General features: G+C 40.7%; 1 protein-coding gene across 1 annotated transcript in view; it reads left to right on the top strand.

The window, feature by feature from the left end:
• The window catches only part of CCHR14.PART0H10orf53 (chromosome chr14.part0 C10orf53 homolog), a 251737-nt gene extending 227173 nt beyond the window's left edge, over positions 1 to 24564 (top strand). Inside the window, exon 3 of the mRNA XM_044055688.1 lies at positions 24448 to 24564. Coding sequence (XP_043911623.1) covers positions 24448 to 24512 — 65 coding nt within the window. The 3' untranslated portion in view covers positions 24513 to 24564. The remainder of the gene's footprint in view (positions 1 to 24447) is intronic.
• Positions 24565 to 24810: the final 246 nt, after the last annotated feature.

The raw sequence follows: 24810 nt of genomic DNA, 5'->3' as shown, positions 1-24810 counted from the left end.
CTGCATATCCACAAACCAAGCTCCACTCAAGTAACCCACACACATGACCTCAAACTGGTCTGTGACATCAATAGGACTTGTTGGCTGGACATATTTGTGTCCCAGAGACTTCTCCTTCTGTGGAATAGTCTACCTCTCCATGTGAAGCAGAGAACCTCATTATCCCTTTTTAAGTGCAACCTGGATAACTGGATGGGGAACAGAAAATACACCCCTGGGATTCCACCTGTGTCGCAGCTGGACAGGGGCATCGGGTGCTGACTTGTTGGCACATGGGCTAAGTTCTTGGCTAGGCTTGTAAGGGCCTCGGGGCCAATAGCCTAATAACTTCCTATGATCCTAAATCTGCAGATTTAAGAAACTCTGATAGTCAGTTTCTTTTTTTGAATAGAATACCAGAGTTTGTACAGTGTTTTCTGGACTACCAGACAATCAATTTGATTTCTGGATAGTCTGTAAAAAAGAGGTTAGGTGACAACATTACACTTGTGCAGGATCCAATCCCTGCATTTAGCATCTCTTTCTCAGCTTACCTATGGTGCAACCTCTAGTCTCTGCATTAGCACCTTCCCCTGCATGTGAAAAGAAGAAAGTTGTACATTCATCTCTGGGTGTCAGGTCAGCTCCTATTCTGCATCACCCACTAATGGGTCACTCTTCTGTGGCTACTTGTTCCTTAGACCACCCTTCTTCTTCCCCTAGTTCTCTTGCTGTAGCTTTTTCAGCCTGTAATGACTGGGGGGATGGACACATCTGTGGCTGTAGGGATGCACATGATGAACAAGGGAGAGACACATTTGTCTGTATCAGGAGAAGGGGCAGATGAAGGGTCCTCACCTGGCTAGGAAAGGGAGATGAAAGCTGTGACCAGTGTGCCTACTATGAGTCAACCTGCTTTCAGGGAGAGTAGCTTTGGTGAGAAAACCTCTGATCTCTTGTTTCTATTTATATGGACTTGGTAAATTTACTGAGATTTGCAAAGAAACTTATAATGCTTTTGCTTTGGCCCCAGATTCTTCAAGCAGGAAAAGGGAGAGAGTTCCTTTTTCTGCAGAGAATTTTGGTCATAACAGCAGACATTGGGGGATGGTTGTTTCAAGAATTTCATCTCAATCTGACCAATCTTATTCTAAGGAAAGTATGTCATCACATTTCTCTGCTGAAGAGATTAATTTTACTGACATTTTAATCAAGATGGAAGTGTTTTTTCAATGAGACCAGAATGATGTGTTATATTTAGAGATGCCTAAAGCTGTGGTTATCCCTCTTCTCTTACATGCCTTAGACAATGCTTTTAACACTGCTTCTAGCTGAACTAATGATCAGCTTCCTGCTCCCAAAAAGTCTGACAAGTTATAAAAGGTACCCCAAAACACATAAGTACCCATTTTCTAATCATAAAGCAGACCCTGCAGTTAACTTCTCTATCCAAATCTGCTTCAATGAAACAGGTTTCAGCTACTATCCCCATTCTTCCTGACAAGGATAAGAAAGCGGTGGATAAGCTGGGGGAAGATATTGTATTCTTCTAGTACTTAAATATATTTGCTTGACAGTTTAAAATTCTGAAAGTTTGTATTCTTATCTTTTGGGAACATACAGAAGCTAATGGTGACCCTTCCTTCATCTGAGAAAAAGAAAGGCTCACTAAATGCTTCTTGACTAGCCGTCTCTCATGGGGCTAAGCATTTTTTTAAAAGTGTACTTGTGATGCTGCAGATTCTTCTTTCAGAGCTATTGCTTCTGGATAAGTTTTGAGGATCTTTGTTTGGCTACATTCTCAAAATCTTCCTGATGTTGTTAAATCTGAGAATTTAAATTCTACCTTAAAGAAAGAGGTTCTGTTTGGCCATTCTGCAGTTTGTTTGTTTTTTAATTTCTCCAAGTCTTTTGGGTTTTTAATACCATGATGGGATTGGACCCCATTCATAAGTCAAAGTATGATTAAAGTTCATGAAATTAGTATTGTTTCAATCTTTGATGTCAACCAGAAGTGCTCTTTGCAGCACCCACAATGTGCCCAGTACTGACTCCTTCTGTAATTCATATGGGGTTACATGTATTGGTAACATATCTAAATACAATTGTAGAGTCTTTTTTATAAGACCCATTGCTCCTACTACTATTGGTGCTGTCTGGCTATCTCTCTTCCACATTGCTCTCATTTCTGCATGTAAATCCTGATATTTTATGACTTTGTGTCTCTCTGTATGCAAGACACTGTAGTCAATGGGTGTGTCAATTTCAATGATCAATGCTACTTTTGTCTTGTTTTCATGAACCACTATATCCAGTTTTCCAGCAGCTATCTTTGGAACTGTTGGTAATGGGTCATCCCATGTGATGTAGAGTTCATCATTCTCTATGATGTGGCTTGTTTCCACTGTTTTTCAGCCACTTCAGTACAATAATGTTTGCACAATCTCCAGTGCAACAGTCTTGCCACTTTATTATGCCTTTCAGTATACAGTCCTTCTGCCATTAGTATGTCACAACAAGCAACGAGGTGTGCAACTGTTTCCAATTCAGTTTTACAAAACCTACATTTGTCTGTTTCTCCCACATGTTCAATGGCCTTTGTGAACCAACGTGTACGTAGCCCACTATCTTGGGCCACCAATATTAACCTTTCCATCCTGCAGCTGAGGTACTTAAGAGATTTGATGAAAGGGAAAAACTGTTTCAAGAAGGGTCTCAGATTTTCATCCCTCCTTTTTCAGAGCAAATAGTAATTTCCCTTCTCCTCAGCTCCCTTCTCCAATAAGCAATTTACTCATCAAGGTGCCAGCATTCAGGGTTTTAAAAAAGCAATGGAAAGGAGGATCTAAAAAAAATGGAAAATCCTCCAAAAATCAAGGACAGTCCTCTCAGTCAGTCAGTCTGACTTTTCTGGCTCTTCTGCCCTCTCACACACGCAAACTTTCCATACCAGCAAGACTTCACCTTTACTTGTGGCATCAGTTTTTTTTTTCAGACAGCTAAGTTCTGAAAATAAGCCAGTGGGGGTACACTTGGCAATGAAAATCCCTCTTTCCTTTCTAAGGTATTCCCCCTTATCTAGGGAACCAGATCTCCCTATTTCCTCCATTACTTCAAAGTCCGTATACTCAGGGAGTCATAGAACCTGTATCAGCCAATCTCCTAGGCAAAGATTTTTATTCAAGGATTTTTCTCATTCCCAAAACAAAAGGATCCTGGAGTTCTGTACTGGACCTTTCTTTTCTAAACCTTTTTGTAAACCTTCTGAAGTTCAAGATGTTATCTGCTCTATCTCTAGCTTGTCTGGTAAAGCTGGCTCTAAATGATGAATACCAGCATATCCCCATTGCAGACTGTTTCAGGCATTTCTTAAGATTTGCTGTATGTGGCTTGCATTATCAGTTCCTTGTTGTACACCTTGGACTTTCCACTGCACCAATGATAAAGGGTAAAAAGGTTACACAGACAAGCCATTAAATAAAGATACCGACACATGCATATCAGCAGCTAGTGAGGTTGGACTTTATTGGCCTGCATGTAACCATAAAGACTTAAAAATTAAATCATGGACATTCAGAAGATATGTAACCAAAACACAATGTCCTTAATGGTTCATTAGCATATATCCCATGGGCCTCTCTTACCAAACGTTTAAGGTCTCACACAGTGAAAACTGTAGCTTTGGCTGGGTTTTACTTGCAATTTTGTACTGCACCAATGATATTCACAAAATTCCAAACTCTATTCATCGCTTACTGGAGGCTTAAAGGCATTCACATTTTTCATATTTGGATGACTGTTTTATCCTTGCAGACTTGTTTTCAGCTATCAAAAGTCTTTTGCAACTGTTCAGGAACTTCTACTGAATCTGGGTTTTCAAATAAACTTTAAGAAGCCTTCCCTCATCCCTTCTCACAAAATGATTTTCCTGGGATATTTGGACAATGCCTTGGAAAGAGTCTTTCTTCCTCCAGACAAATTAGATATGTTTCCACAGTTCTTCTTGAGTTTTAACAGTCAAAACCATGTATCTGCAAAGGAGTTCCTCAGGATTCTGGGGTACATGGCACAGATGATTTTTATGCTTCTTCTACCCAGACTGCACAAGGAAAATATGATCGTAGATCAGATCAGTCTGGAGTCATCTACACCCTTTGTCCTTTCAGATCCCAGTTCTGAGATTTGTAAAAAAAGGGAGCATGGATGTTTGGTACATCCGATAGCTTCCAATCCTTTCATTCTCCCTTCTGACATACTTCCAAGACAATCATCACAGACACATCAGACCTGTTATGGGGAGGATCTTCAAAAAGGGGTAAAAGTACAGGCTCTGTGCAATTGTGTACAGTCAAAATCACAAAGATCAAGAGATATTGCCAATTATCAATGCTCTGAAGGCTTTAATTCACTCTTGTCCCAGGACCGTTGTACAAAGACAACACCATGGTGATGTAGTACATAAACTGGGGGGGGGGTATCAGACTTGCTATGGAGGCTGAATAGAGCCTCTTAACTTGGTACACTGTTTTACTCTGACATCTGCTAGGAGAGTATCTGCATTACAAGCTCTTATGGTCAACCTGGTCCTGTTTTCCACAGGAACAGGGTTTCTTTAAGAACAAATCCTACCTTTATGCCTGAAGTAGTCTCAGAGTTTACTTTACTGTTCAAACATCTACTGTTATGGTAAGTTTACTTATGCAACTGTACTTTCTGTTATAATTAGTGCTACAAGGAACCAGTCCTAAAAATAGTGATGAGATAGACTTTTATGTGCAACTGCTACAGTCCGACTTAAAATAATTTGTTCTTGAATGTGTACAAAGTATTCACTCAAATTTCAACCCAGACCAGTTTTTCAAACAGATCCCATAGCTATGAATGGATTTTTATAATGCTACAACAACAAAGTCCAAATAAAAGAAAGACTGAAATCTGTATAGTTCAAAGAACTGGAAACTCAGTACTAAGTTAATAACTGCTAAGAAACTAGACCTAATCAAAACTTTGAAATATTAGTTAATGAATTTAATGTACAAATCATTTACAGATACATAACAAGAAAATGTTGAAATAATCAGTAATATTGATAGCTTAAATGTGAAAGGCAATTTACAGAGAGAACTCAGTAAGATTTATTTTAGCCACACAACATGTGCCCTTTTTAAGGAACAAAGTGGAAAACGGACTTGGGAAAACTTGAACTAAACATTATAGTCAATCAACAGACAAATTCCCTAGGCTTCAAGAATCCCAAAGATGTTAGGGTATATGTTGACCAAAAAATGTTATTTGCAGAGAAAGACGAGTGAATCCTATTTTAGATGTCAAATCTCAAATAGGAGTGGTACTAAGTATTCAATAATTTAAACCCAAGATACAGATGCCATCAAATGGATATTAATGTTGAAAGCAGATACACTACAAGATTCACTGATCTGGGGCTTAGAAAATATAAATTGCTTACTTTGTGTGCAAAATCAGTTGCAGAACTCTTTTAGAACACAGCACAGCAATTTTAGATGGACTATCCAATGTCAGAAACTATAGGGATGACATAACTGTGTTTAACAAAGCATTAATAGATTAGATGATCTGGTGCTGATTAAAAAAGCATTAATAGATTAGAGATCTGGTGCTGCAGGAACTCCTGTAGAAGGAGATTTAGCAGTGTGACAGTATGTGAAGAGTGGGCAAAGGTGGTAGCAGAGCTGGGTGCACAGCAGGGGACTTGACTGATGGAAGTTTTTTCCAGTTGTGCAAAGCCTTTGTTTTAATTCAACAAAGGCATGCTGCTCAACTCTGGTAGCTAAGCAGCACATCAATAGGGAATGGGATTGATACACACACAAACTCTACACTATAACATGTATTGGGGGAAGTCATTTGCACATGTACTTCATTTGTGGAGTACTGCTGCTACACAGTGGGATTAAGGCTCTGTACTATGATCTTACATCACTGTATGCAAATGTCTGAGTTGTGTTGGGATTTAGTACACAGTTCCATTATGCACCATAGTGATAGTGTACAGCTGGTACAAAATGTTATTCAATAGTGCCCCAAGATTACAGCCTTATTATTTTGTTGTTGTTTACAAAAAGAGAAGGAACATTCAATTAAGTCTAGACACACCGTTAGATGTACATGTGCAAACACTACAGAATCAAAGGTGGTAAAGGATTATTTGCACAGCATGAAGTTAAAATTGTAGAAATATTACAGGAAATTAGGGAACTTTAAGGAATTAACATGAAATCACAGCACAAAAATCACTGATAAAATGAAAGCATATAGCCTTTTTAAGAAAACTATCATCATGATCATGCAGTCTCTTCCCATGGTAAGTTCATTTGGTGATGAAAATAACTAGTAGTAACTAAAAGTAAAGAAGTTCCACAATCTGCACATAAAACACATCAGGGAATAGTGGATAGTGGAAATTAAGGCATTCCCCAGACAAAGACAAGTACATTGTGCCTATGCTTTGGAGCAGTTTAATGTACCAAGCTAATGTTACAAAGCAAATGCCTTTCTCTTTTAGAATGTAAGAACCACAAGGAAAGCCATAAGCAGAACTTAGTGAAGATTTGCTTCTCATCCTGTAGAAATACATTTATTAGTAAACTTTAAAAATTACAGCAGTCAAGCAAGATGTGGAAATGTGAATGCACTAATCCAGGAAGACGTCAAAAGAAAGGAGTAAGGAAATGGCAGACAGAAGAGACAGACCTTGCTAAAGCACAATACCAGTTGTCTAACAAACAGGCTGTCGGATCAGTCACAATAACAAAGAACATGGAGTCTGAGAACTTCTGCTAGCTTTTTGAAAAGTGGCTCAACAGATGGCACAAAAGTTGTATCAGGTTGCAAGACAATGGCAAAGAAGATAATTAGCAGGCATTTTTCATACAGGAAGGAATCAGCAATCTGCTCACCAGTTCAGAGACATCAAGGGCAGATCAAAGTTCTACTAGCACATGCAGAGACTACAGTGAAAGAGTAAGGAGAACCCAGCCTAGAGACAGTATGAACTGCGTTAAGAAGATTGAAATCAGGGAAAGTGGAAGACTCAGATAAAATCACAACAGATATGATCATGAGGTTGGGTGTGTTAGGGGAGAAATTTCTCCTGAAGTTATTCACTGTAATATCGACAGATAGAGAGGTGTATCACAGATGACTGGAGAATAAACAATCTGATGTTGTCAATTTTTCATTCATTCCTCAACAAATGAGTTCAGACCCAACACTCTGATCTGACTCAGCCATTATGCTAGCTCATGGCCACCAACAAACTCTCAATTTCCTTTCCTACCCATAATGCACAATGCCTAATATCCCTCAGATCTCATTTGACACATTCGCTACTAGACGTAGTGGCTACTGCTCTTGAGCGATTGTATTTCTTTAAAACTTTGTTTGATCACCATCCTTTGATAAATCTCCATGTAATTTGTCCTACATAGTGTAAGAGTTTTTGCTGGTCTTCTTTACTTTTATTATCCTTTAAACAATTGTTAGTGTATTCTCGCTACCACTGTTGGTAGGCCTTTCCTAACCCCATTTATCTTTTCCTGTTAAGGTGTTATGCTCCTCTTCTTTCTATTCCTAAAAAAAATGCTAGCTTTTTCTCTGTTTTTTTCCTTTCTCTAGTGGCAGTATGTAGTTCATTACTGTCTGGATAGTAAAGATAGATATTTTGAATTTTGAGTCTACGGTTGATATGTGGTTGTTAAAAGCTTCATCTATAATGACATCTGACTAAGGCTTCAAAACTTGCGGGCAAAGGATGCCATTTTTAGAGTGTGTGTGTGTGTGTGTGTGTGTGTGTGTGTGTGTGTGTGTGTGTGTGTGTGTGTGTGTGTGTGTGTATGTGCATGTGTGCATGTGTGTGTGTGTGTGTGTGTGTGTGTGTGTGTGTGTGTGTTGTTTAGGCTGAGCACCTAGACCAGGAATGTGACATTTGCAGTGGGGTCAACCCCAGAGCTTTGACAGAAAGAAGAAACAAATTTTAATATTAAAAGGTTTACTGCCAATCCTTTTTCTCAGGCCAGCGCTGGAGTTCAGTCTCCCAAGGCAAAATCCAAGGATCGTTCAAAAGGTCCAGATCTTCAGATTCCATGGCTTCAACTTCATCTGAGCAAAAGAAAAAGAAATCAAAATCAAATCAGGCATCTCCTGGGATCTGACCACCCTTAGATCTGATCAGATATCTAGCAAGTGCTACCTCTGATCAGACAAAACACACTACGGATCTGAAGTCCCCAGATCCTAAGCCATTTTTTCATACTGTGTATTCCCCAAGCATGGATCTGGTACTGTCCAGGGTGCCCTCCCCTTTTCTGGAGCAGCACTGTAAATCCAGAAGTCTCACAGAGGCAGATGGCAAGGATGATGAGAAAATTCTTCATGGAGCAATTTCAGAAAGGAGCTTTCACGATTCCTACTCCCTTGGGTCAGGAACACCATCCATCTACTACTCCACTGATAACTCCTCCTCTGACCCAACCTGTGGTATTAGATTTCTTGGATCTGAGCATTCCAGGCCCTTCTGTGTCAGATCCCAAGACAGCTTTGACCTCTGATCCTGCTGTTACCCTGAGTGCACCAGCCCTGACATCTTCGGATCGGGTCAGATTCGATGGGATAGGATCAACTCCAAGGTTTTTGGAGCAGTGTTTTCCTCTTGAAGCTTCGGCATTGGGCAGCTCGGCTCTAGCTTCCACCTTGGGCAGATGGCTCTTGGAGTGGAGGGAAGTGGTGGGCCAGAAACTTGCATTCTCAGCTCCATTGACTTCCTTCTGTCCTGAGTAGTCTGCTTTTGAGGTTGTGAAAAGAGTTCTGTGCTACAGCAGGTCAGATGGGTCCTTCCCCCTGAAATCCACCCTGGACAGCTCACTTTGCACCATGATCCTTAGCATTGTACTGCATGAGGACAGCCAGCCCAAAGCTTCCAGACTACCCAATCAAGTATTGTAATCTCTTCTGATACTTCCCTGGATCATCCCACTGAAAAAGCCCATAGGAAGAGTACTTGCAAGAGGAGGCACTTGGACTCTCCCAATGAGTCTATCACTGAGGATGCTGACTTTGTTAAGGGAGAAGGGTCTCCCAAATCACCACCCAATGATGTCTCATGTGGAGATGTCCTTGAGATCCTTAAACAAAAGGGTGGATGGTCTGTCCAAAACCAAACTCCTGAGGAGTCAGTATTTCTGGAAGCTTTCAGGACTGGCCCGTTTACCTTCTGGGTTACTCCACCTGCTGATGAACTTATTGATTTGGTTTCTAAGCAGGCATGGAAGGAACCTGATATGATTGAGCTGATCCCCAAGAGACCAGATAGGATTCTGGCTCCACCAGTAGGAAGAGAACATTGGCGAAAGGGTGAACCAGTTGATGCAATGATTGTGGTGGCAGCTACAAAGAAGGAGCTCTTGGAACAGAGTTCCTCCACCCCCCACCCCCCAACAGAGAATCTAGGGCATTGGATAGATACAGGAAGAGAGTTTATGCTTCAGTGACATATGCTCTTCAATTGTTGCATTACTTGGCACACTTCAAAAGACTAAAAAAAGGACTTGGTTAAGGAACTTTCCAACTCCCTTTCAGGGACCACTACTGCAGTGGCTCAAACTTCCATGTCCTCAGAATTGACTACCCTTCAATCTATTGCAAATTTATCCATGAGGCTCATCTTGCACATTGCAGAACATGCCTTTAGGGACGTAGGTTCAGGTATTTCCATCAGGAGGTATGCCTGGATGCATCTGTATGATTTTGAGGAGCCCTTCAAGTCATCTTTTCTCAATGCTTCCTTTGATGGTTCTTCTATGGCCCCACAGTATAAGATACTTTCCAGGTGTGATGAAGATGGGAAGACCCTATCTGCAGTGGGCATGTGTTTTTCAACCCCTCAATGGACCTTTTCCAGGAATCAATGGGGAGGTCAAAAGATGTGGTTCAGGAAGTCTTGGGGTCCTTTCCATGACACATGTGGAGCTAGTTCCCACAGAGGCAGAGGGGGAGCAATAATGGCAGCAGACACCCCTGTGGCATAGGAGGTCCACAAAACTGAGGATTTAGAGATACATTCTCCAACAGACCCTTCCAGCACTCCTGAAGGGAGGCCCAGTTGACTTCTTCTGGAGGCAGTCAGGGGGTTGCTTATCTCTGCACCAGGAAGCCTGGCTAAACATAACAAAGGTCACTTGGATCCAGAGAATCATTTCCAGAGGTTAAATTATTCCCTTTTCCCTACCACCTCTGTTACCCAGGAAAATCCCAAATGTTCCACCCAATCCATAGCTGTCAACCTAGTAGCATAAAAAATATGACAAAGCTAAAAGTAATGGAGAGGACAAAGCCTCAAAACAAGGGACAATTTTTTAAATATTGTTTTTTATAAACTTAGAAAGTTGCTAGAATAAAAGGTTTTGTGCTACCATGCATTTTCTGAAGGATATGAAATCTGAAGCTCAAATACCTGTCATTATCTAGCGAATTCAATCCTCACTGATTTGCAACAGAAATCCAGAAAATCACAAATTTTATGAGGAACAGTGCAAAAATATGAGGCAAAATCTGGACATTTTGCAAAAATCTGGACAGTTGAGAGGTATGACCCAGTCAGAAGGAAGCAGCAGCACTAGAAATCTAAAAGGTCCTAGAAGAGAGTCATCTAGGATGTCCCTCCAGACCAAATAGAATCCGGAACTTGCTCAAGAAAACAGTGGACTGGAGACCAATTTCAGATCTCAGTGTGTTGAACAAATCATTTCAACACACCAAGTTTTGGATGGTCACACTACAGTCCATAGGATCAAAGGAAGTTACTAGGCTAAGAGCCCTAGGGCTTTTACAAGCTGAGCCAAGTTCTGCCCCTGTTTGCACGATCAGTACCTATTGACCCTGTCCAAGAGAGACACAGGTGGAACCCCCTGGGGTGAATTTACTGTTACCAATCCAATCATCCAGATTGCGCTTTAGAGGGCCAAAGAGGTGCTGTGCTTGACATGAACTGGGAGTCTGTTCCACAGGTGCAGTAACCTTTGGGAGACAAATCTGTCCCTCCAGTAGGTTCTATTAATGTCACATACCAGGTTAAGGTCTTTAGAGTGAGTAACGTATTTGCCATTGTACTTGCAGATGTGCAGTATTTCCAATATAGCAGTCAGAGATTGCCTAATACGCAAGGCAGAGATCGCCTCTGAGAAGTCTGTGTCAAACAGAGTAAAGTGGCAGTGATTTCAACTGATCTACATGGGACAGATGCTGAAGATCTTGAATTCTTCTTGTGAGGAACTTTAGTGGTCTCTCCAATTGCTGCAAGGGCCTGTAAAGGTACATGCCAAATGGAGCATTGTGCTCCATTATTAGCCTGATGAGGGAAGAGTACGGGGGGGGGGGGGTTATAACTTCTTTTTTGTTTCTGGAAGCAATGCCCTTACTTATGAAATGAACAATGTAGGAAGCCCTCCTTACTATTGTGGAGATGTTGTGATCAAATGTAAGGTTGCGTCGACCTGTGTGGCCAGGTCCCTCACCACTGAGTGTACGCTTAGGGTATTTCCATTGCTGTGGTAATTAGCTGGTACATTGCTCTTAGCAAAAGAGTTAATAATACATTTTTTACATTGAGTTTAAGGCTGTGACTTTGGCACCAATCATTTATTTGCATAAGGCCCTCTTGTAGGATGTTGACGTTGTTTGGGGATTCTCTGACCACTCCTAGTTTGCAGTCAGCAAACTTTGTCAGCCACAGGCCCTTAGTTTTTTCTTCTACTTTGGAGAAACAGATTCTGAACAGTAGAGGTCCCAGGACTGACCCCTGTGAAATACCACTGGTTACAGGTCTGCTGCTGGAGGTGGATTCCCCTATTTTGACTGTATGGGTTCTATAGGTGAGCCAGTTAGTGGTCCACCTATCAATATAAAAGTTGATACCTAGCTGGATGAGTTTGTCATTAATGCCTGAGTTGGAATAGTGTCAAAAGCCTTAGCCAAGTCCAGGTAAGCTGTATGCACACTTTTTCCCTCTTTCAGGACTCTGGTGACTGTCTCAAAGAAGTCCACCAGGTTTAACAGGCATGATCTCCCTTTGACAAATCCAAACTGAGTAGGGTCAAGTGTTTGGATATTACCTACATCTTTGTTGATAAGGTTCATGATGATTCACTCTATGGCCTTGCAGATAAGGTTAGTCAGGCTAATAGGTCTATAGTTCCCAGGGTCAGTAGAAGCATCAACTTTGTGCAAGGGGTTAGCGGTGGCCATTTTCCATTCAGCTGGGATGAAGCCAGTGCTTAGACTATGATTTAAAAGACTACCCAATGGTGTTGCTAATTCTTGTTGGACCCCATGTCGGACACAGCCAGGGATGTTATCAGGTCCCATAGATGCTGTGTTTTTGGCCTTAGAGAAGACATTTATGACCTGCTCTCTAGAGATACAAGGTGGGGGACAGGTGGAAGGAATCAGGTGGGGACAGGGGAGTGACATTTTCACAGAACCTGTCGGCCAGAGGGTTTGCTATGTCCACAGGCTCAGTGTATGTGGTATCATTAGCAGTTAGGAGCAAATCTGGATCTAACCTTTTAGGCTACGGATGTAACTAAAGAACACCTTATGGCTGTCCTTAGTTGAGAACGCTAATTTGGATTCACAGTTTGCATTGGAGGGCTTCACAGTAAGTCTAATTTGCTTGTTTAAGCTGAGGAAGGAGTGTTTCCAGTTTAGGGCATGCTCCTTCTTAATTTTGCACAACAATTTCTTGCTCTTATTGTAAAGTCTGTTAATGGCAGTTGTCCACCAGGCAGGTTTGCTCTTCCTTGAAAAGCTTGTTTTGATCCTATCAGGTACGGCCATGTCAATGCAGTTATACTGATGTTTGTAAAAAGCATTGATGTAGGACTCGGCATAGTTGCCAGTTCCATCAGAGGGAGGAGGTGCAGTGAAGCTATTTATATCATCCCTTAGAAGGATATAATCTACTTTGGAGACTTTTTTTGGTTTAGTTGCTGCTGGGAGGGGGGGGCTGATGTGGTAATTACTTTGAATGAGACTGATTTGTGGTCAGATCATACAAGGGAAGACCACACAGTGGGGGGTGCTACAGTGGTCCCCTTTATTGGTAAACACCAGATCCAAAATGTTGGCACCCCTAGTTGGGGTGTCCACCAGCTGTTCCATGGCATTGGAGTTAATGAATTTGAAGAACCTTTGGGTAAGTGAGATTGACCACAAGTAATTTACCCAGTCAATGGATGGGCAATTAAAATCACCCAGAACCATGGTGTTCAGATGCATCTTGGTAGATTCCAGTAGATCCAAGTAGGCAGAGTGGGTGCCTTGACTTATGGAGGGGGTCCTGTAGCTGACAATGACATGAATAGGTGTCCTACTAGCAGTTAGTTGCACCTGAAGTGCCTCCAGTGAATCATACTGTTTAACCAATCTGGAGGTATATTTATCTTTAATGAATATTGATACACCTCCTCCTCTAGTTTTCACACTTCTTTCATGGTCTGAACATGTGGTAGGAGGTGTAACCCAGTATGGCTGGGGTACTCTCTACAGCCTTGAACCAGGTCTCCATGACTGCACAGATGTCAGCATCTTCCATGGTGAGGACTGCTTCCAGTGAGTGCAGTTTCATGCTAAGACTCCTAGCATTTAGCAGCATAACCCTGAGGTTGTTTTTTGCTGAAATTCTTACATTGGTAATTTTGTCCTTGTGATATTTTCTGAAAAAAGCACTATGGGGTGGCAAGAGCCTTTGCCAATAGCCAAATCCCAGAGGTGACAGATGAAGACCATCTCTGGCAAAGCATCAAGGTCTACCGATGATGTCATCCCAAGCTGACAAACTGGATACCCTTAGAATGACATCAGAAACTAAGCCAATTATTGAAGTTAGTGATTTTCTGTTTATATTGTGGTATCATCCTAGGCAAGGGTAATATGCTGCTCAAGGCTAGAGACATAACCTGCCTGCAACACATAATCAGAGAGCTCAATCATGTCTCTTTTCAAATAGTCCAGGAAGGTATGTCTCATGTCATTCACACCAACATGTACTATGACCAAATCATAATGGTACTTGTTAAGAGACCTGAGTGCCAGTGTGATCTGATGAATCTTGGCACCAGAAAGACAGCTGACCGTGACTTTTTCCTTGTTCAGCCTGGTGAGGAGGAATTCTGTGCATCTCACTATAGAGTCTCCTATGACTAAGATATTTGGAGTGGGTGTGTGTTGCCTTATGGGCTTTAATGTTGAGACATTTATGCTTGTGTCACTATGTGGATTTTGGGTTTAGTATGTATGTGTTTTGGAGATCTCTGGTGTTTAGGCAGATTTTTTGAAAGTATCTCCGCATATGCTGGTCTATGTGTATGCTCTGTGTCATGAGTAGGAGTTGTGGTAGGTGGGCTGACAACTCTCTCTGTATTGCTATCTATTGCATGAAAGAGCTGTGATTTCAGATTCATAATGTAGGTGTATCTCTCATAAATAATACATGAATGCTTTAGAAGTAGGTGGCTGTCAGTATACATGAGGCAATTGCTACACTGCCTCAGTAGACCCATGTCATCCAGTCTGGTAGGAGAAAAGGAGGGAAGCTGACAGGTCATTGTCCTAGGAATAATCTTGGTCTGGCTATAACAGTTGAAGAGGGAATACAGCAGGTGAATGTATTTGTAGGATTAGACATGAAGAGCTCTGGTTTAGATAATATTTGTGAGGCTAGAGAGCAGACATCTGTAACCGGCAATCCCACTGTGCAGTAGTGCGCTATGCGCAAACAAGCACAAACCAGTTCAAACACAGGCTTTTTAAAGCAGAAAAACAGGAAACAGCCAAAGTTCAAATTATCCCATCAAAACACACTAAACAGAGCCCTGCAACAGTAACTCTAGCTAGATCAGTCCAAACTTTACTTTCCTGCCACAAGGGGGGCCTCTCCAGACAAAAGATTAATGGTTTTACATGCTCCAAAGATCACAAACAGTACTTGATTCAGCAAAAACCTGAACCTAGTCTATGCTAATGTTTTTCAAGTGCAGCAAACAAGTAAAATGAATGAAACAAGCAGATGAACAGTAATTGCAGTTGTAAGAGGAATTCAGTTAGCAGACAATCTAAAAATGTAGTAAATAGAGGTGCATAGTTTAAACAAACAGATATGCTGCAAACATTTTAGTTAATCAAAGTGCAGAAAACAGTTGAAGATAAGCACTTATCATTTGTAGTCTTTGAGCAAGGATGTCTGGATGTGCTCAACAGACCTTCAGGATGCATACTATCACATAAAAATGAACAGACAATCCAGAAGGTACTTATACTTTCGGCTGGGAGACAGTCATTACCAGTTCAGAGCAGTGCCCCTTTGGTCTCACTACAGCTCCAAGGGTATACACCAAGTGTATGGCAGTAGTAGCAGCTCATTTGAGAGTGCAGGGATTCTGGGTGTTTCCATACTAAGATGACTGGCTCATTTCCACTCCAATCATGCATCAACTGGTACAAGCATGAAACCAAGTGTTGCAAACATGTTCAAATAATGGAATAACTGTCAATTACAACAAATCACAATTACAACCAACTCAGACACTGGAATTCATAGGAGCAATGTTCAACACAGTATCTATTGTAGCATCTCTTCCCCTTTCAAGAGTACAAACAATAAGAAATCAAGTCAAGACAATAGTTTTCAGTACCAAGATTTCAGCCCAATTGATTCTGCAAGCCCTATGATCAATGTCAGTGACAATAATCTTAGTTCCTTTAGCAAGATATCACATGAGAATTCTGCAATTGATGCTACAACACAATGGTCAATTCTCTCTCAACCCTTGGCGACAAAGATAAGAATAACTCAGATATGCAAATGGTATATTTCCAGGTGGATGCACTCAAAACAACTATTGCAAAGTCTTCCTTTCATTCTCCCTCAGCTGAAGGCCATAGTGACCACAGACGCTTCCCAGATTGGATGGGAGGGGTATTTTCTGGGGAAGACAGTCCAAGGCACTTGGTCCCCCAAAGAGGCCAACTTGCATATAAATGTCCTGTAAATAAGAGTTGTGCTTTTGGCATCAGAACAATTGTGAGTCAAACAGATATGTCAGTAGTCTGGTACATCAACAAACAAGGGGGAGCCAGATCTTACCCCCTGTGTCAAGAAGCCCTGAGGGTGTGGCAAGGGATGATTTCGGCCAACCACTTTCTAGTTGTGATGTATATTCCAAGGAAGTCCAACATGATAGCAGACAAACTGAGCAGGTCCATCCTATTACCTCATGAGTGGTCTCTCAACAACAAAGTGACGGACACGATTTTCCGTCAGTGGGGCCAGTCTTGCAATCTTTTTGCATCTCCCCTAAACCACAAGTTCAGCAGCTTATTTGCCCTAATCCCCTCAGCGGGGGAGCCAATGAGGGATACTGTACTCCATGATTAGCCCCACCGGTCTTCTGTACATTTATCCCTAGACTCCTTTAATTCCCAAATTCCTTCAGAAAGCAGCCAGGTTGAAGAGCAAAGTCATCCTCATTCCCCCTTACTGGCCTCAACAAATTTGGTTTCCCTTCCTTTGACCTCCTCTTCTGTACCCACCTTGGATTCTGGATCCATCTCCAGACCTTCTGTCTCACCCGGTAGACATGATTCACCCAGACATCTCAAATCTCAAAATGACTGCATGATTTCTCCAATTCCATTAATAGCCAAGCATCCTATACTGTTATTTTCCCATAAACCCTCCACGAAGAAACTCTACAGAAGTAAATGGAGAAGATTTCTTTATTGGGCAGAGTAGAATCAGGTAGACCCCTTCTCAGCCCTGATTCATGTTGTTCCTGAATTTTTAGCAAGTTTATTCTATGAGGGTGCCAGTCCAACTACTATTAAAATTCAGCTTGCAGCCATCTCTAACTCTCACATGGGGTTTCAAAATTCCTCCCTGGCTTCCACTAAACTGTGGAAAGCCTTTTTGATAAGTACCCTTCTACTTAGACCCCCTTATAAAGATCCTCTACCACCATGGGATCTAAATTTGGTACTGAAAGCCTCAACACATTCTCCCTTTAAACCTGCATCTAAATATGAATTAAATTTTTGACCAGGAAAACTGTCTTTTTAGTTGCAATTACATCTGCTAGAAGAATTTCAGAACTTCAAGCATTATCTTCTAAGCTCCCATACTTGATTTTCCACAAGAACAGGGTCACTTTATATACCAATGCTTCGTTCCTACCTATTCTTCCCAAACTTTACAAATAAAGGACAATATATGCTGCACTTATTGAATGTTCATAGGCAATTACTTTTCTACCTGCACAGAACAAAGGAAATTAGAAAAACAGACTAGCTGTTTATTATCTTTGCACATAACAAGTTGGGCAAATCAGTTTCAAAGGTAACTCTAGCCATATGGTTGACGGACTGCATTTCATTTGTCTGCAGCAAATTGAATTTCCCATTACCAAAACCAGTAAAAGCTCATTCAACTAGATCTGTGGTTACTTCCACTTTATTCCAGTCTAGAGCATCCATGGATGATATATGTGTGGCTGCAACTTGGTGAAATCCCCATACCTTTAACACTTATTACAAACTAGATCTTGTCTCAAGGAGAAGAGCGGCCTTTAGCTCAACCGTACTCAGGAATGTCCTTCCTTAGAGTCCACCCAGGAATTTAGGTAGCTGGGGACTTTGTCTCATCTGTTGAGGAACGAATGAAAATTGACATCAGAAAAGAAGTTTTGTACTTACCACAATGTTCCATCTGTGTTATCCATTTGCATTCTTCCTCAACTCCCTACCCTCCATCCCCCTCCATTTCTCACAAATGACTTCTGGAGGAATGAGGCTTTTAAAGACACCACATTTCCCTGATGTTGAACTCCAGTTATGGGAATTCTTTTATTGTCTCTCTTTCTCAAGCTGTAAATAGGATCTGAGGGATGTTAGGCATGGTGCATTATGGTTAGGAAAGGAGCTCGAGAGTTTGTTGGTGGTCATGAGCTAGTGTAACGTCCGAGTTGGATCAGAGTGGTGCACCCAAACCCATCCATTGAAGAAGAATGAAAATGGACAACAGAGATGGAATGTTAAAGTACATAATTTCTTTTTCTAGTACCAGTATAAAAGAACAGAATGGATATTCAGAACTTTGAGCAATACAGAGGTATCAATCTCCTGTCACACTGCATGAAACTACTGGACAAAGTGATTGTTCAATGAATACAGAGAATAATAGAAAGTAAGATGGAAGATGAGCAGTTTGGATTCAGATCAGGATGCAGTACAAATGACATGATGTCTGCACTGAAACAGATAATGAAGAAGCTGGAGATGAAGAAATATTCCAACTGGGCATTCCTAGATATGGAGAAAGCATATGATAATATTCCAAGAAAGCATATTTGGGAAGTCCTGCAATTGTTTGAGACCCCAAAGCAACAATGGTATAAAAACTAGTGTAGGCTATTTACAAGGACCAATGGTAAAAGTGCAAACAGTGTTCAGACTCACCGAGAGGTTCACAGTTGGAATGTGTGTGCAACAAGGTTCATCTCTGAGTGTACTTTTCTTCATATAAGTGATGAACTATACCATCAGACAGGCTGGAGGTGACAGAAAAACAAACTGATATATGCAGACTCTGAACAGGAACTCCAGCAAATGATAAAGGACTAGAATACAAAACTGAAGGCACATGAGATGAAACTATGCACAGGCAAGACAGTGGTCATGGCAGCAAATGGAGAAATTAGAAGCAGCTGAAAACTGAGATAGAATGGAAAATAGTGGAACAGATTAACAGTTTCAATTATCTGGGGGATATGGCTGAAGAGAAGGTAAATCCAAATAAGGGTGTCACAGCTATAAATCAGATGTATTGCAGCCAGATGACACAAAGTCTTGGGGTAATATTTAACAGAAGAATGCCAAAGTTATTGAAAAGTAAACTGAAGAACACAGTTGTGGGACCAATACTTGTGTATGGCCCAGAAATTGGGCCAGTGAAAGAGCATCTGAGGAAGCTAGAAGTGATGGAGAAGAACTGCTTGAGATGGGTAATAGGATGCACATTGTCATTGTGGGATGCATGAAGAAATGGAGACATTTAAGCTGAAGCCAAATTCCAAAGAAGGTCAGGGAGAACAGATTATGGTCATTCAGTCATTTAAGCATGAAAGCCAAAGATAAATTAGTAAAGCACATTTGATAGTGGCCGAAAAAGACAAGAGGAGAAAAGGATTTCCAGCCAAGCTGGATGTGTTGCATGAGCGAAGACCTACAATGACTGTTGAAGTCTGGAAAGTAGCTCTGAATGACAGTTGATATAACACCTTGACCCCATGAAAAAAGGGAAAAAAACATCTGATAATGATTAAGGATTACTGCCGATAATGAGTTATTGACCCATTTGCATGCATCTCTACTAGGGCTAATTGTGGTCATGGACAAAACTCTTAAGAATTTAACACTCCTGAGTTTTTCAAAACTTATAATGGACCTCATTTTAATGGTCATCAGTTTGCAGATTTTGCATGGTGTGAGTTTTAAACATGGAAAAGTCAAGTATTTGTGTCTATAATACTGGAGAAAAGATTCATGCACACTTTAAGGCTTTAATAGCCCAGAACAAAGGGATCCCTTTGAAGCAGTATGGGCATATCTCTCCATAATGGAGTATAGAATAACATCATGCTCCATACCAGTAGACCTCATGCACAAACTTGGGCAACTGCATTTAAAACCAAGACTCCTCCTTATTATAGGTTCATAGGTGTTTACTAGGCTAACAACCACAAGGGCCTTTTTAAGCCTTGCCATGCATCCCAAATCTCTGACAAGTTCTGATACCCTTGATAACCATTTACAGGTTACCTGTATCCATTAGAGACATAGGTACCAAACCAGGGATGAATTATAGGTTTCCCATCCAATTGTCCAGGTTGCACTTGAATTGGGATAAGGAGGAACTCTGCTTCACATGGATGGGGAGCCTGTTCCATAGATGCTGTAGTCTCTGAGATACATACATATCTCTCCAGTGGGACCTATTTACATCACAGGCAAGGTTTAAGTCTTTAGAATGGGTAATTCTGGTGCTGTTTGTTTTGTGGATATGCAGGAGGTCCATCAGAGTGGGATCTGACAATACCCTGTATGCCAGGCATAGATCTCTCCTCAAAAGCCTGTAGGAGACAAAATACAGGGATAGAGCCTTGAGGCAGTCTGCAGAGAGCATTTTACTTACACCCTGTATTATTTTAGTGAGGAACCTCTGTGGATGTTCCAATGGTTGGATATGCCTGGTTAGGTACATACCAAAGGGGGCATTGTACTTAATGATAGGTCTGATGAATGCTGAATACAATGGAACAATGACTTCCTTGGACTTAGATGCCATACCTTTGTTTATATGTTGCGCAATATAGAATGATTTCTTCACCACTGTAGACACATGATAGTCAAAGGCTAGATTACTATCTATGTGTGTACCTAAGTCCCCGACTACTAAGTCAACTCTAAGGGGTGTGTTGTCAATATGATACTTACCAGGGATGGATGACTTCCCAAAGGATACTATTATGCATTTCTTGGCATTTAGTTTTAGTCCATGGCTCTGACACCAGTTATTTGGCTGTGTCAGCCCCTCCTGGAGAACATTTGTGCCAGTGTGAGATTCAATGACAGCTCCTAATTTGCAATCATCTGCAAATTTAGTCAGCCAGAGACCACTGACATTCGCCTTGACTTCTGAAAAGTAAATGCCAAAAAGGAGCAGTCCAAGGACTGATCCCTAAGGGACTCCACTTGTGACTGGCCTCTTTGTAGAGGTGGAGTCCCCAATTCTAAATTCCTGAGTCCTGTCTGTGAACCAGTTGGCTATCCACCGGGTGACATGCAGGTTTGTATCTAACCTCTTGAGTTTGTCAACAATGCCCGAGTGGGGTATTGTATCAAATGCCTTGGCCAAGTCAAGGTAGGTAGTTTGAACAATTTTGTCCTCATCCATTGCTTTAGTGACCTTCTCAAAGAAGCCCGCCAGGTTGAGTAGGCATGAGCTGCCCTTGACAAAACCAAACTGGATTGGGTCCAGTGTCTGGAGGTTTACTATATCACTACTGATCATCTCCATGATAATTCTTTCCACAGCTTTACATATAAAACTAGTGAAACTTATGCATCTGTAGTTTCCAGGGCCTGTAGATGGCCCACCTTTGTACAGAGGGATGATTCAAGGTTTAGCTGAGGGTCCAGGTTTTATTTTTACTTCAGAGGAGACCATTTTGTGGTCTGACCTTACCAGGGAAGGCATTACAGTATGGGGTGTGCAGAACTCTCCCATATTAGTGAGGACCAGATCCAGTATGGCTGCACCCCTGGATGGCGTATCAACTCTCTGGTCCAGGGAGTTTGTGTTTACAAAATACAGGAATCTCTGTGCATGTACTTTTGGTGTTGTATAGAATTCCCAGTTAATAGTGGGGTAATTAAAGTCACCAATGAATATGGTATTGGGTTGGATGGTTAGTGCTTCTAATACGTTTATGGGTTTCCTGGGTCATAGAGGGGACCTATAGCTTGCAAGGATGTGATATTGGATTTTGCCTATGGTGATTTGAACATGGAGCAGCTCAAGTGCATTGTCCTGTTTAACCAGCCTTGAAGTATATTTACCTTTAATGTAAATAGAGATACCTCCACCTTTAGTCCCTACCTGTGAGGTAGCTGGCCTAAATGTGTGGACAGCATTATAATCTAGCACTGTTGATGTACTCAACATGGCTTTAAACCATGCCTCAGTGACTGCACAGACGTCCGCATTCTCTAGGGTAAAGAGAGCTTCTAGGGAGTGGAGTTTTTTGTTTAGATTCCTAGCATTGAGCAATAATACTTTTAGATTTTCTTGGTTTTGATTTGCTATGTTGGAATTAATTTCAGTTTGGCATTGCCTAAAAAAGGCACTATGTCTGTTTTAGCTAATATTCGAAAGCCTAGAGGGGAGAGGTGCAGACCATTACTTGCAAAGCAGCATGGTCCGTTGACCATCTCCTTCCATGCTGACAAATGTTGCACCCGCTTAGAATGACACCAGAAACAAAGCCAGTTATTAAAGTCAATCATCTTTTGTTCATATTGCGGCATCATCCTTGGAGAAGGTAAAATGCTGCTCAATGCTAGGCTCATACCAGCCTGAGACATGTATTCTGAGAGCTCCATGATGTCTCTCTTCACACAGTCATAGGTCATAGCCTGTGATAATCAGATACTGCTGCATTTACATTTCACACAATTGATTTTTCCTCTCATATGTTGTGCCTGTGCTGTCTACATTAAGCTTTTAAGTGTACAGGACATATGTGTCTGTAATTCACCATTCCTGCATGCACAAGATCTTATACTTCTGCATTCCTGATAGGACCACTGGGGAGACGACAATGCAACACTGTTACATATCTTTAGCTGTAAAGAAAAGGTGTTTTCAGAAGTGTTACATATGCATTCATTTCATTAGAAATTGCAGGATGTGTTACCCATGGCACTTGGATAATTGGCTGTGGTACCATACTATAACTATTGCTGGTGGTGGGCTGCATCACACCACTCAAAGTGCTGAGAATGAATTGTGATACATGAATGTATGTTATAAAAGCATGACATTTCAGTAACAAAAAAGGATGCGTTTACCAATATCCTTGTATGCACACATGCACATGAATGCATACACATGCACACACATCTTAAGCTTCCCATTTTCAGTTCTCCTTATGTTACTGGAGGTAAGGATGTACAGTAGAGTTTTTTTCTGTTTTTAGAGGGCACATCACTACTGCTATTTTTTTTTGAACCTCGAGACAATGCAGTAGTATCTTTGTAGACAAGATCAATACTAGGTGTCATAGGGATGACGACAGTTTTGGAAAAATGTACAGGGAACCTTTACAGCAGGTAAGAAACCCAAAATGTAGTTAGTAATAAGCCAGGATTCAATGTGGACATCACAGGATTTACCCACTGCTGCTGTAGGAGAGTTAATTCCAAGTGATCAAACAAATCAACTATGAGTAAATTTCCATGATAACTAAACACAGGGATGGATTATTGCTATTATACAATGACATTTAATAATGAAATTCCTTACCTTTTTAAACAATGTGGTTAGATAATGGAACATTAGTGTTTCTCCCCTTATGTGTTTTACTGAAATCTGATGTACTATGCAGGAGTATGTCATGTACAACTTTGTACTATTTGTAGTGAAGTGCAAGAGAAAGGAGAGAACACATCTCTAGTGCTTTGTCTCACTATCTGCTTTTTTAAATTATTTGCAATATTTGTATATTGTGTTGGACAGAGGTATAATTTTAAAGAAACGGTTATGAAGGATGTTGCAAACACTGTTCCTTTTACTGAATATATTTTTATTGATTTTCAGAAACATAAACATATATACAGTATGTATATCAAAGAAATATTTAGAGGAGATTGCCAGTTTAAAATTTCTGTCTCATTTTACTTCAGCAGTTAGCACAGAGAATTAAAGCTGTGAGAAATTCACAAGTTGTTTTTTGTGATGCACAATTTGATCTCTTCAGCCTTCATTTGGTTACAATGTAATGTTGAGCAAATTACTTTATGAGACAGTGGTTGGGTTAATTGGAAGGATGGGTTAACTCCCAAATTTCGGTCTTGGGGTGCATGCTTATCTAAGTGGGGGAGAGGCATTCTTTCCATCATCCCTGACTTTATGCAATGTGACATTTTTTTTTTTTTTTGCTTCAGTTTTGTAGTTTGTGTCTGTCAGCATGCATAATTTCTATGTGCATGTGTCATGTGTGGGGGAAGACAATTTATGCTGGTTTGAAGGATGTCTCTATTGTAAAGTTGTTTTATTTTCCCCTGCACTGCTATCCCAGCACATAGCGCCCAATTCCAAAAGACTTGCTCTCAGTATAAGTGACCACTTACACTGAGAACAGGTATCTTGGAATCTGGTCCATAGTCAAGTCATTGAATATTCTATTTCTAGATAGATGCTTCTGTTACCAGAGTCATGCAATGTAATTGTACTATATGATTTTTTTTCTGTCTATGTGATTATATTCTCTTTGTATGTATCTTTGAGGAGCTTTTCTCCCCAGGCCTCCACTGAAAATTGGCTGATTTCAGGCCCAGTGGACTTCCCCGGTTAACAAATGCAATAAATAAATAAATAAATAAATAATACTTTAGCCTCCATTAGAATATATTAAATTTACTGTGGGCATGCTGATTGGGTAGCCGAATCAGCATGCATGTTTTAGAATACTAAGGAGTTGATATTGTTTAACTTCTGCTATAGTGCCTGTAATTGAAGAAATGCATGATGTATCATGGTTGTGTAACTGGAATAATAAGATGTAATAATTTATGAGTTTTAATGCATATATTTCTCTGCAGGAGGAGATGGCTTACTGGATCCACTTTGCCAAGCTGCTCGAGAAGCTGTGCTGAAGGCTTACTAACAGAATAAATGTCATGAACCAATTATTTTTTGTTACTATTACAGATTAACTTTTTTGTTTACATAGTAGCAATTAACTGATATATATATATATATATATACACATACATATATTATAAATACATATATAATATATATGTATGAATTTTAAATGGAATTGAAGTCAGAGTTCTACTTCAAGATGCACAAATTGTGTAGATAACAAAGGAAAATTATACTAAATTATAGCACCTCTTATGGAAATAAATAAATGCTTTTGCTGTAACAAGGGTTTGTGCATGATTATAAAATGTAGGTTG

Source organism: Protopterus annectens, chromosome 14.part0 (genome assembly GCF_019279795.1).
Source record: "Protopterus annectens isolate FY-2018-M chromosome 14.part0, PAN1.0, whole genome shotgun sequence".
Taxonomy (NCBI): Eukaryota; Metazoa; Chordata; order Ceratodontiformes; family Protopteridae; genus Protopterus; species Protopterus annectens.
This window is presented reverse-complemented; position numbering and strand designations above follow the sequence as displayed.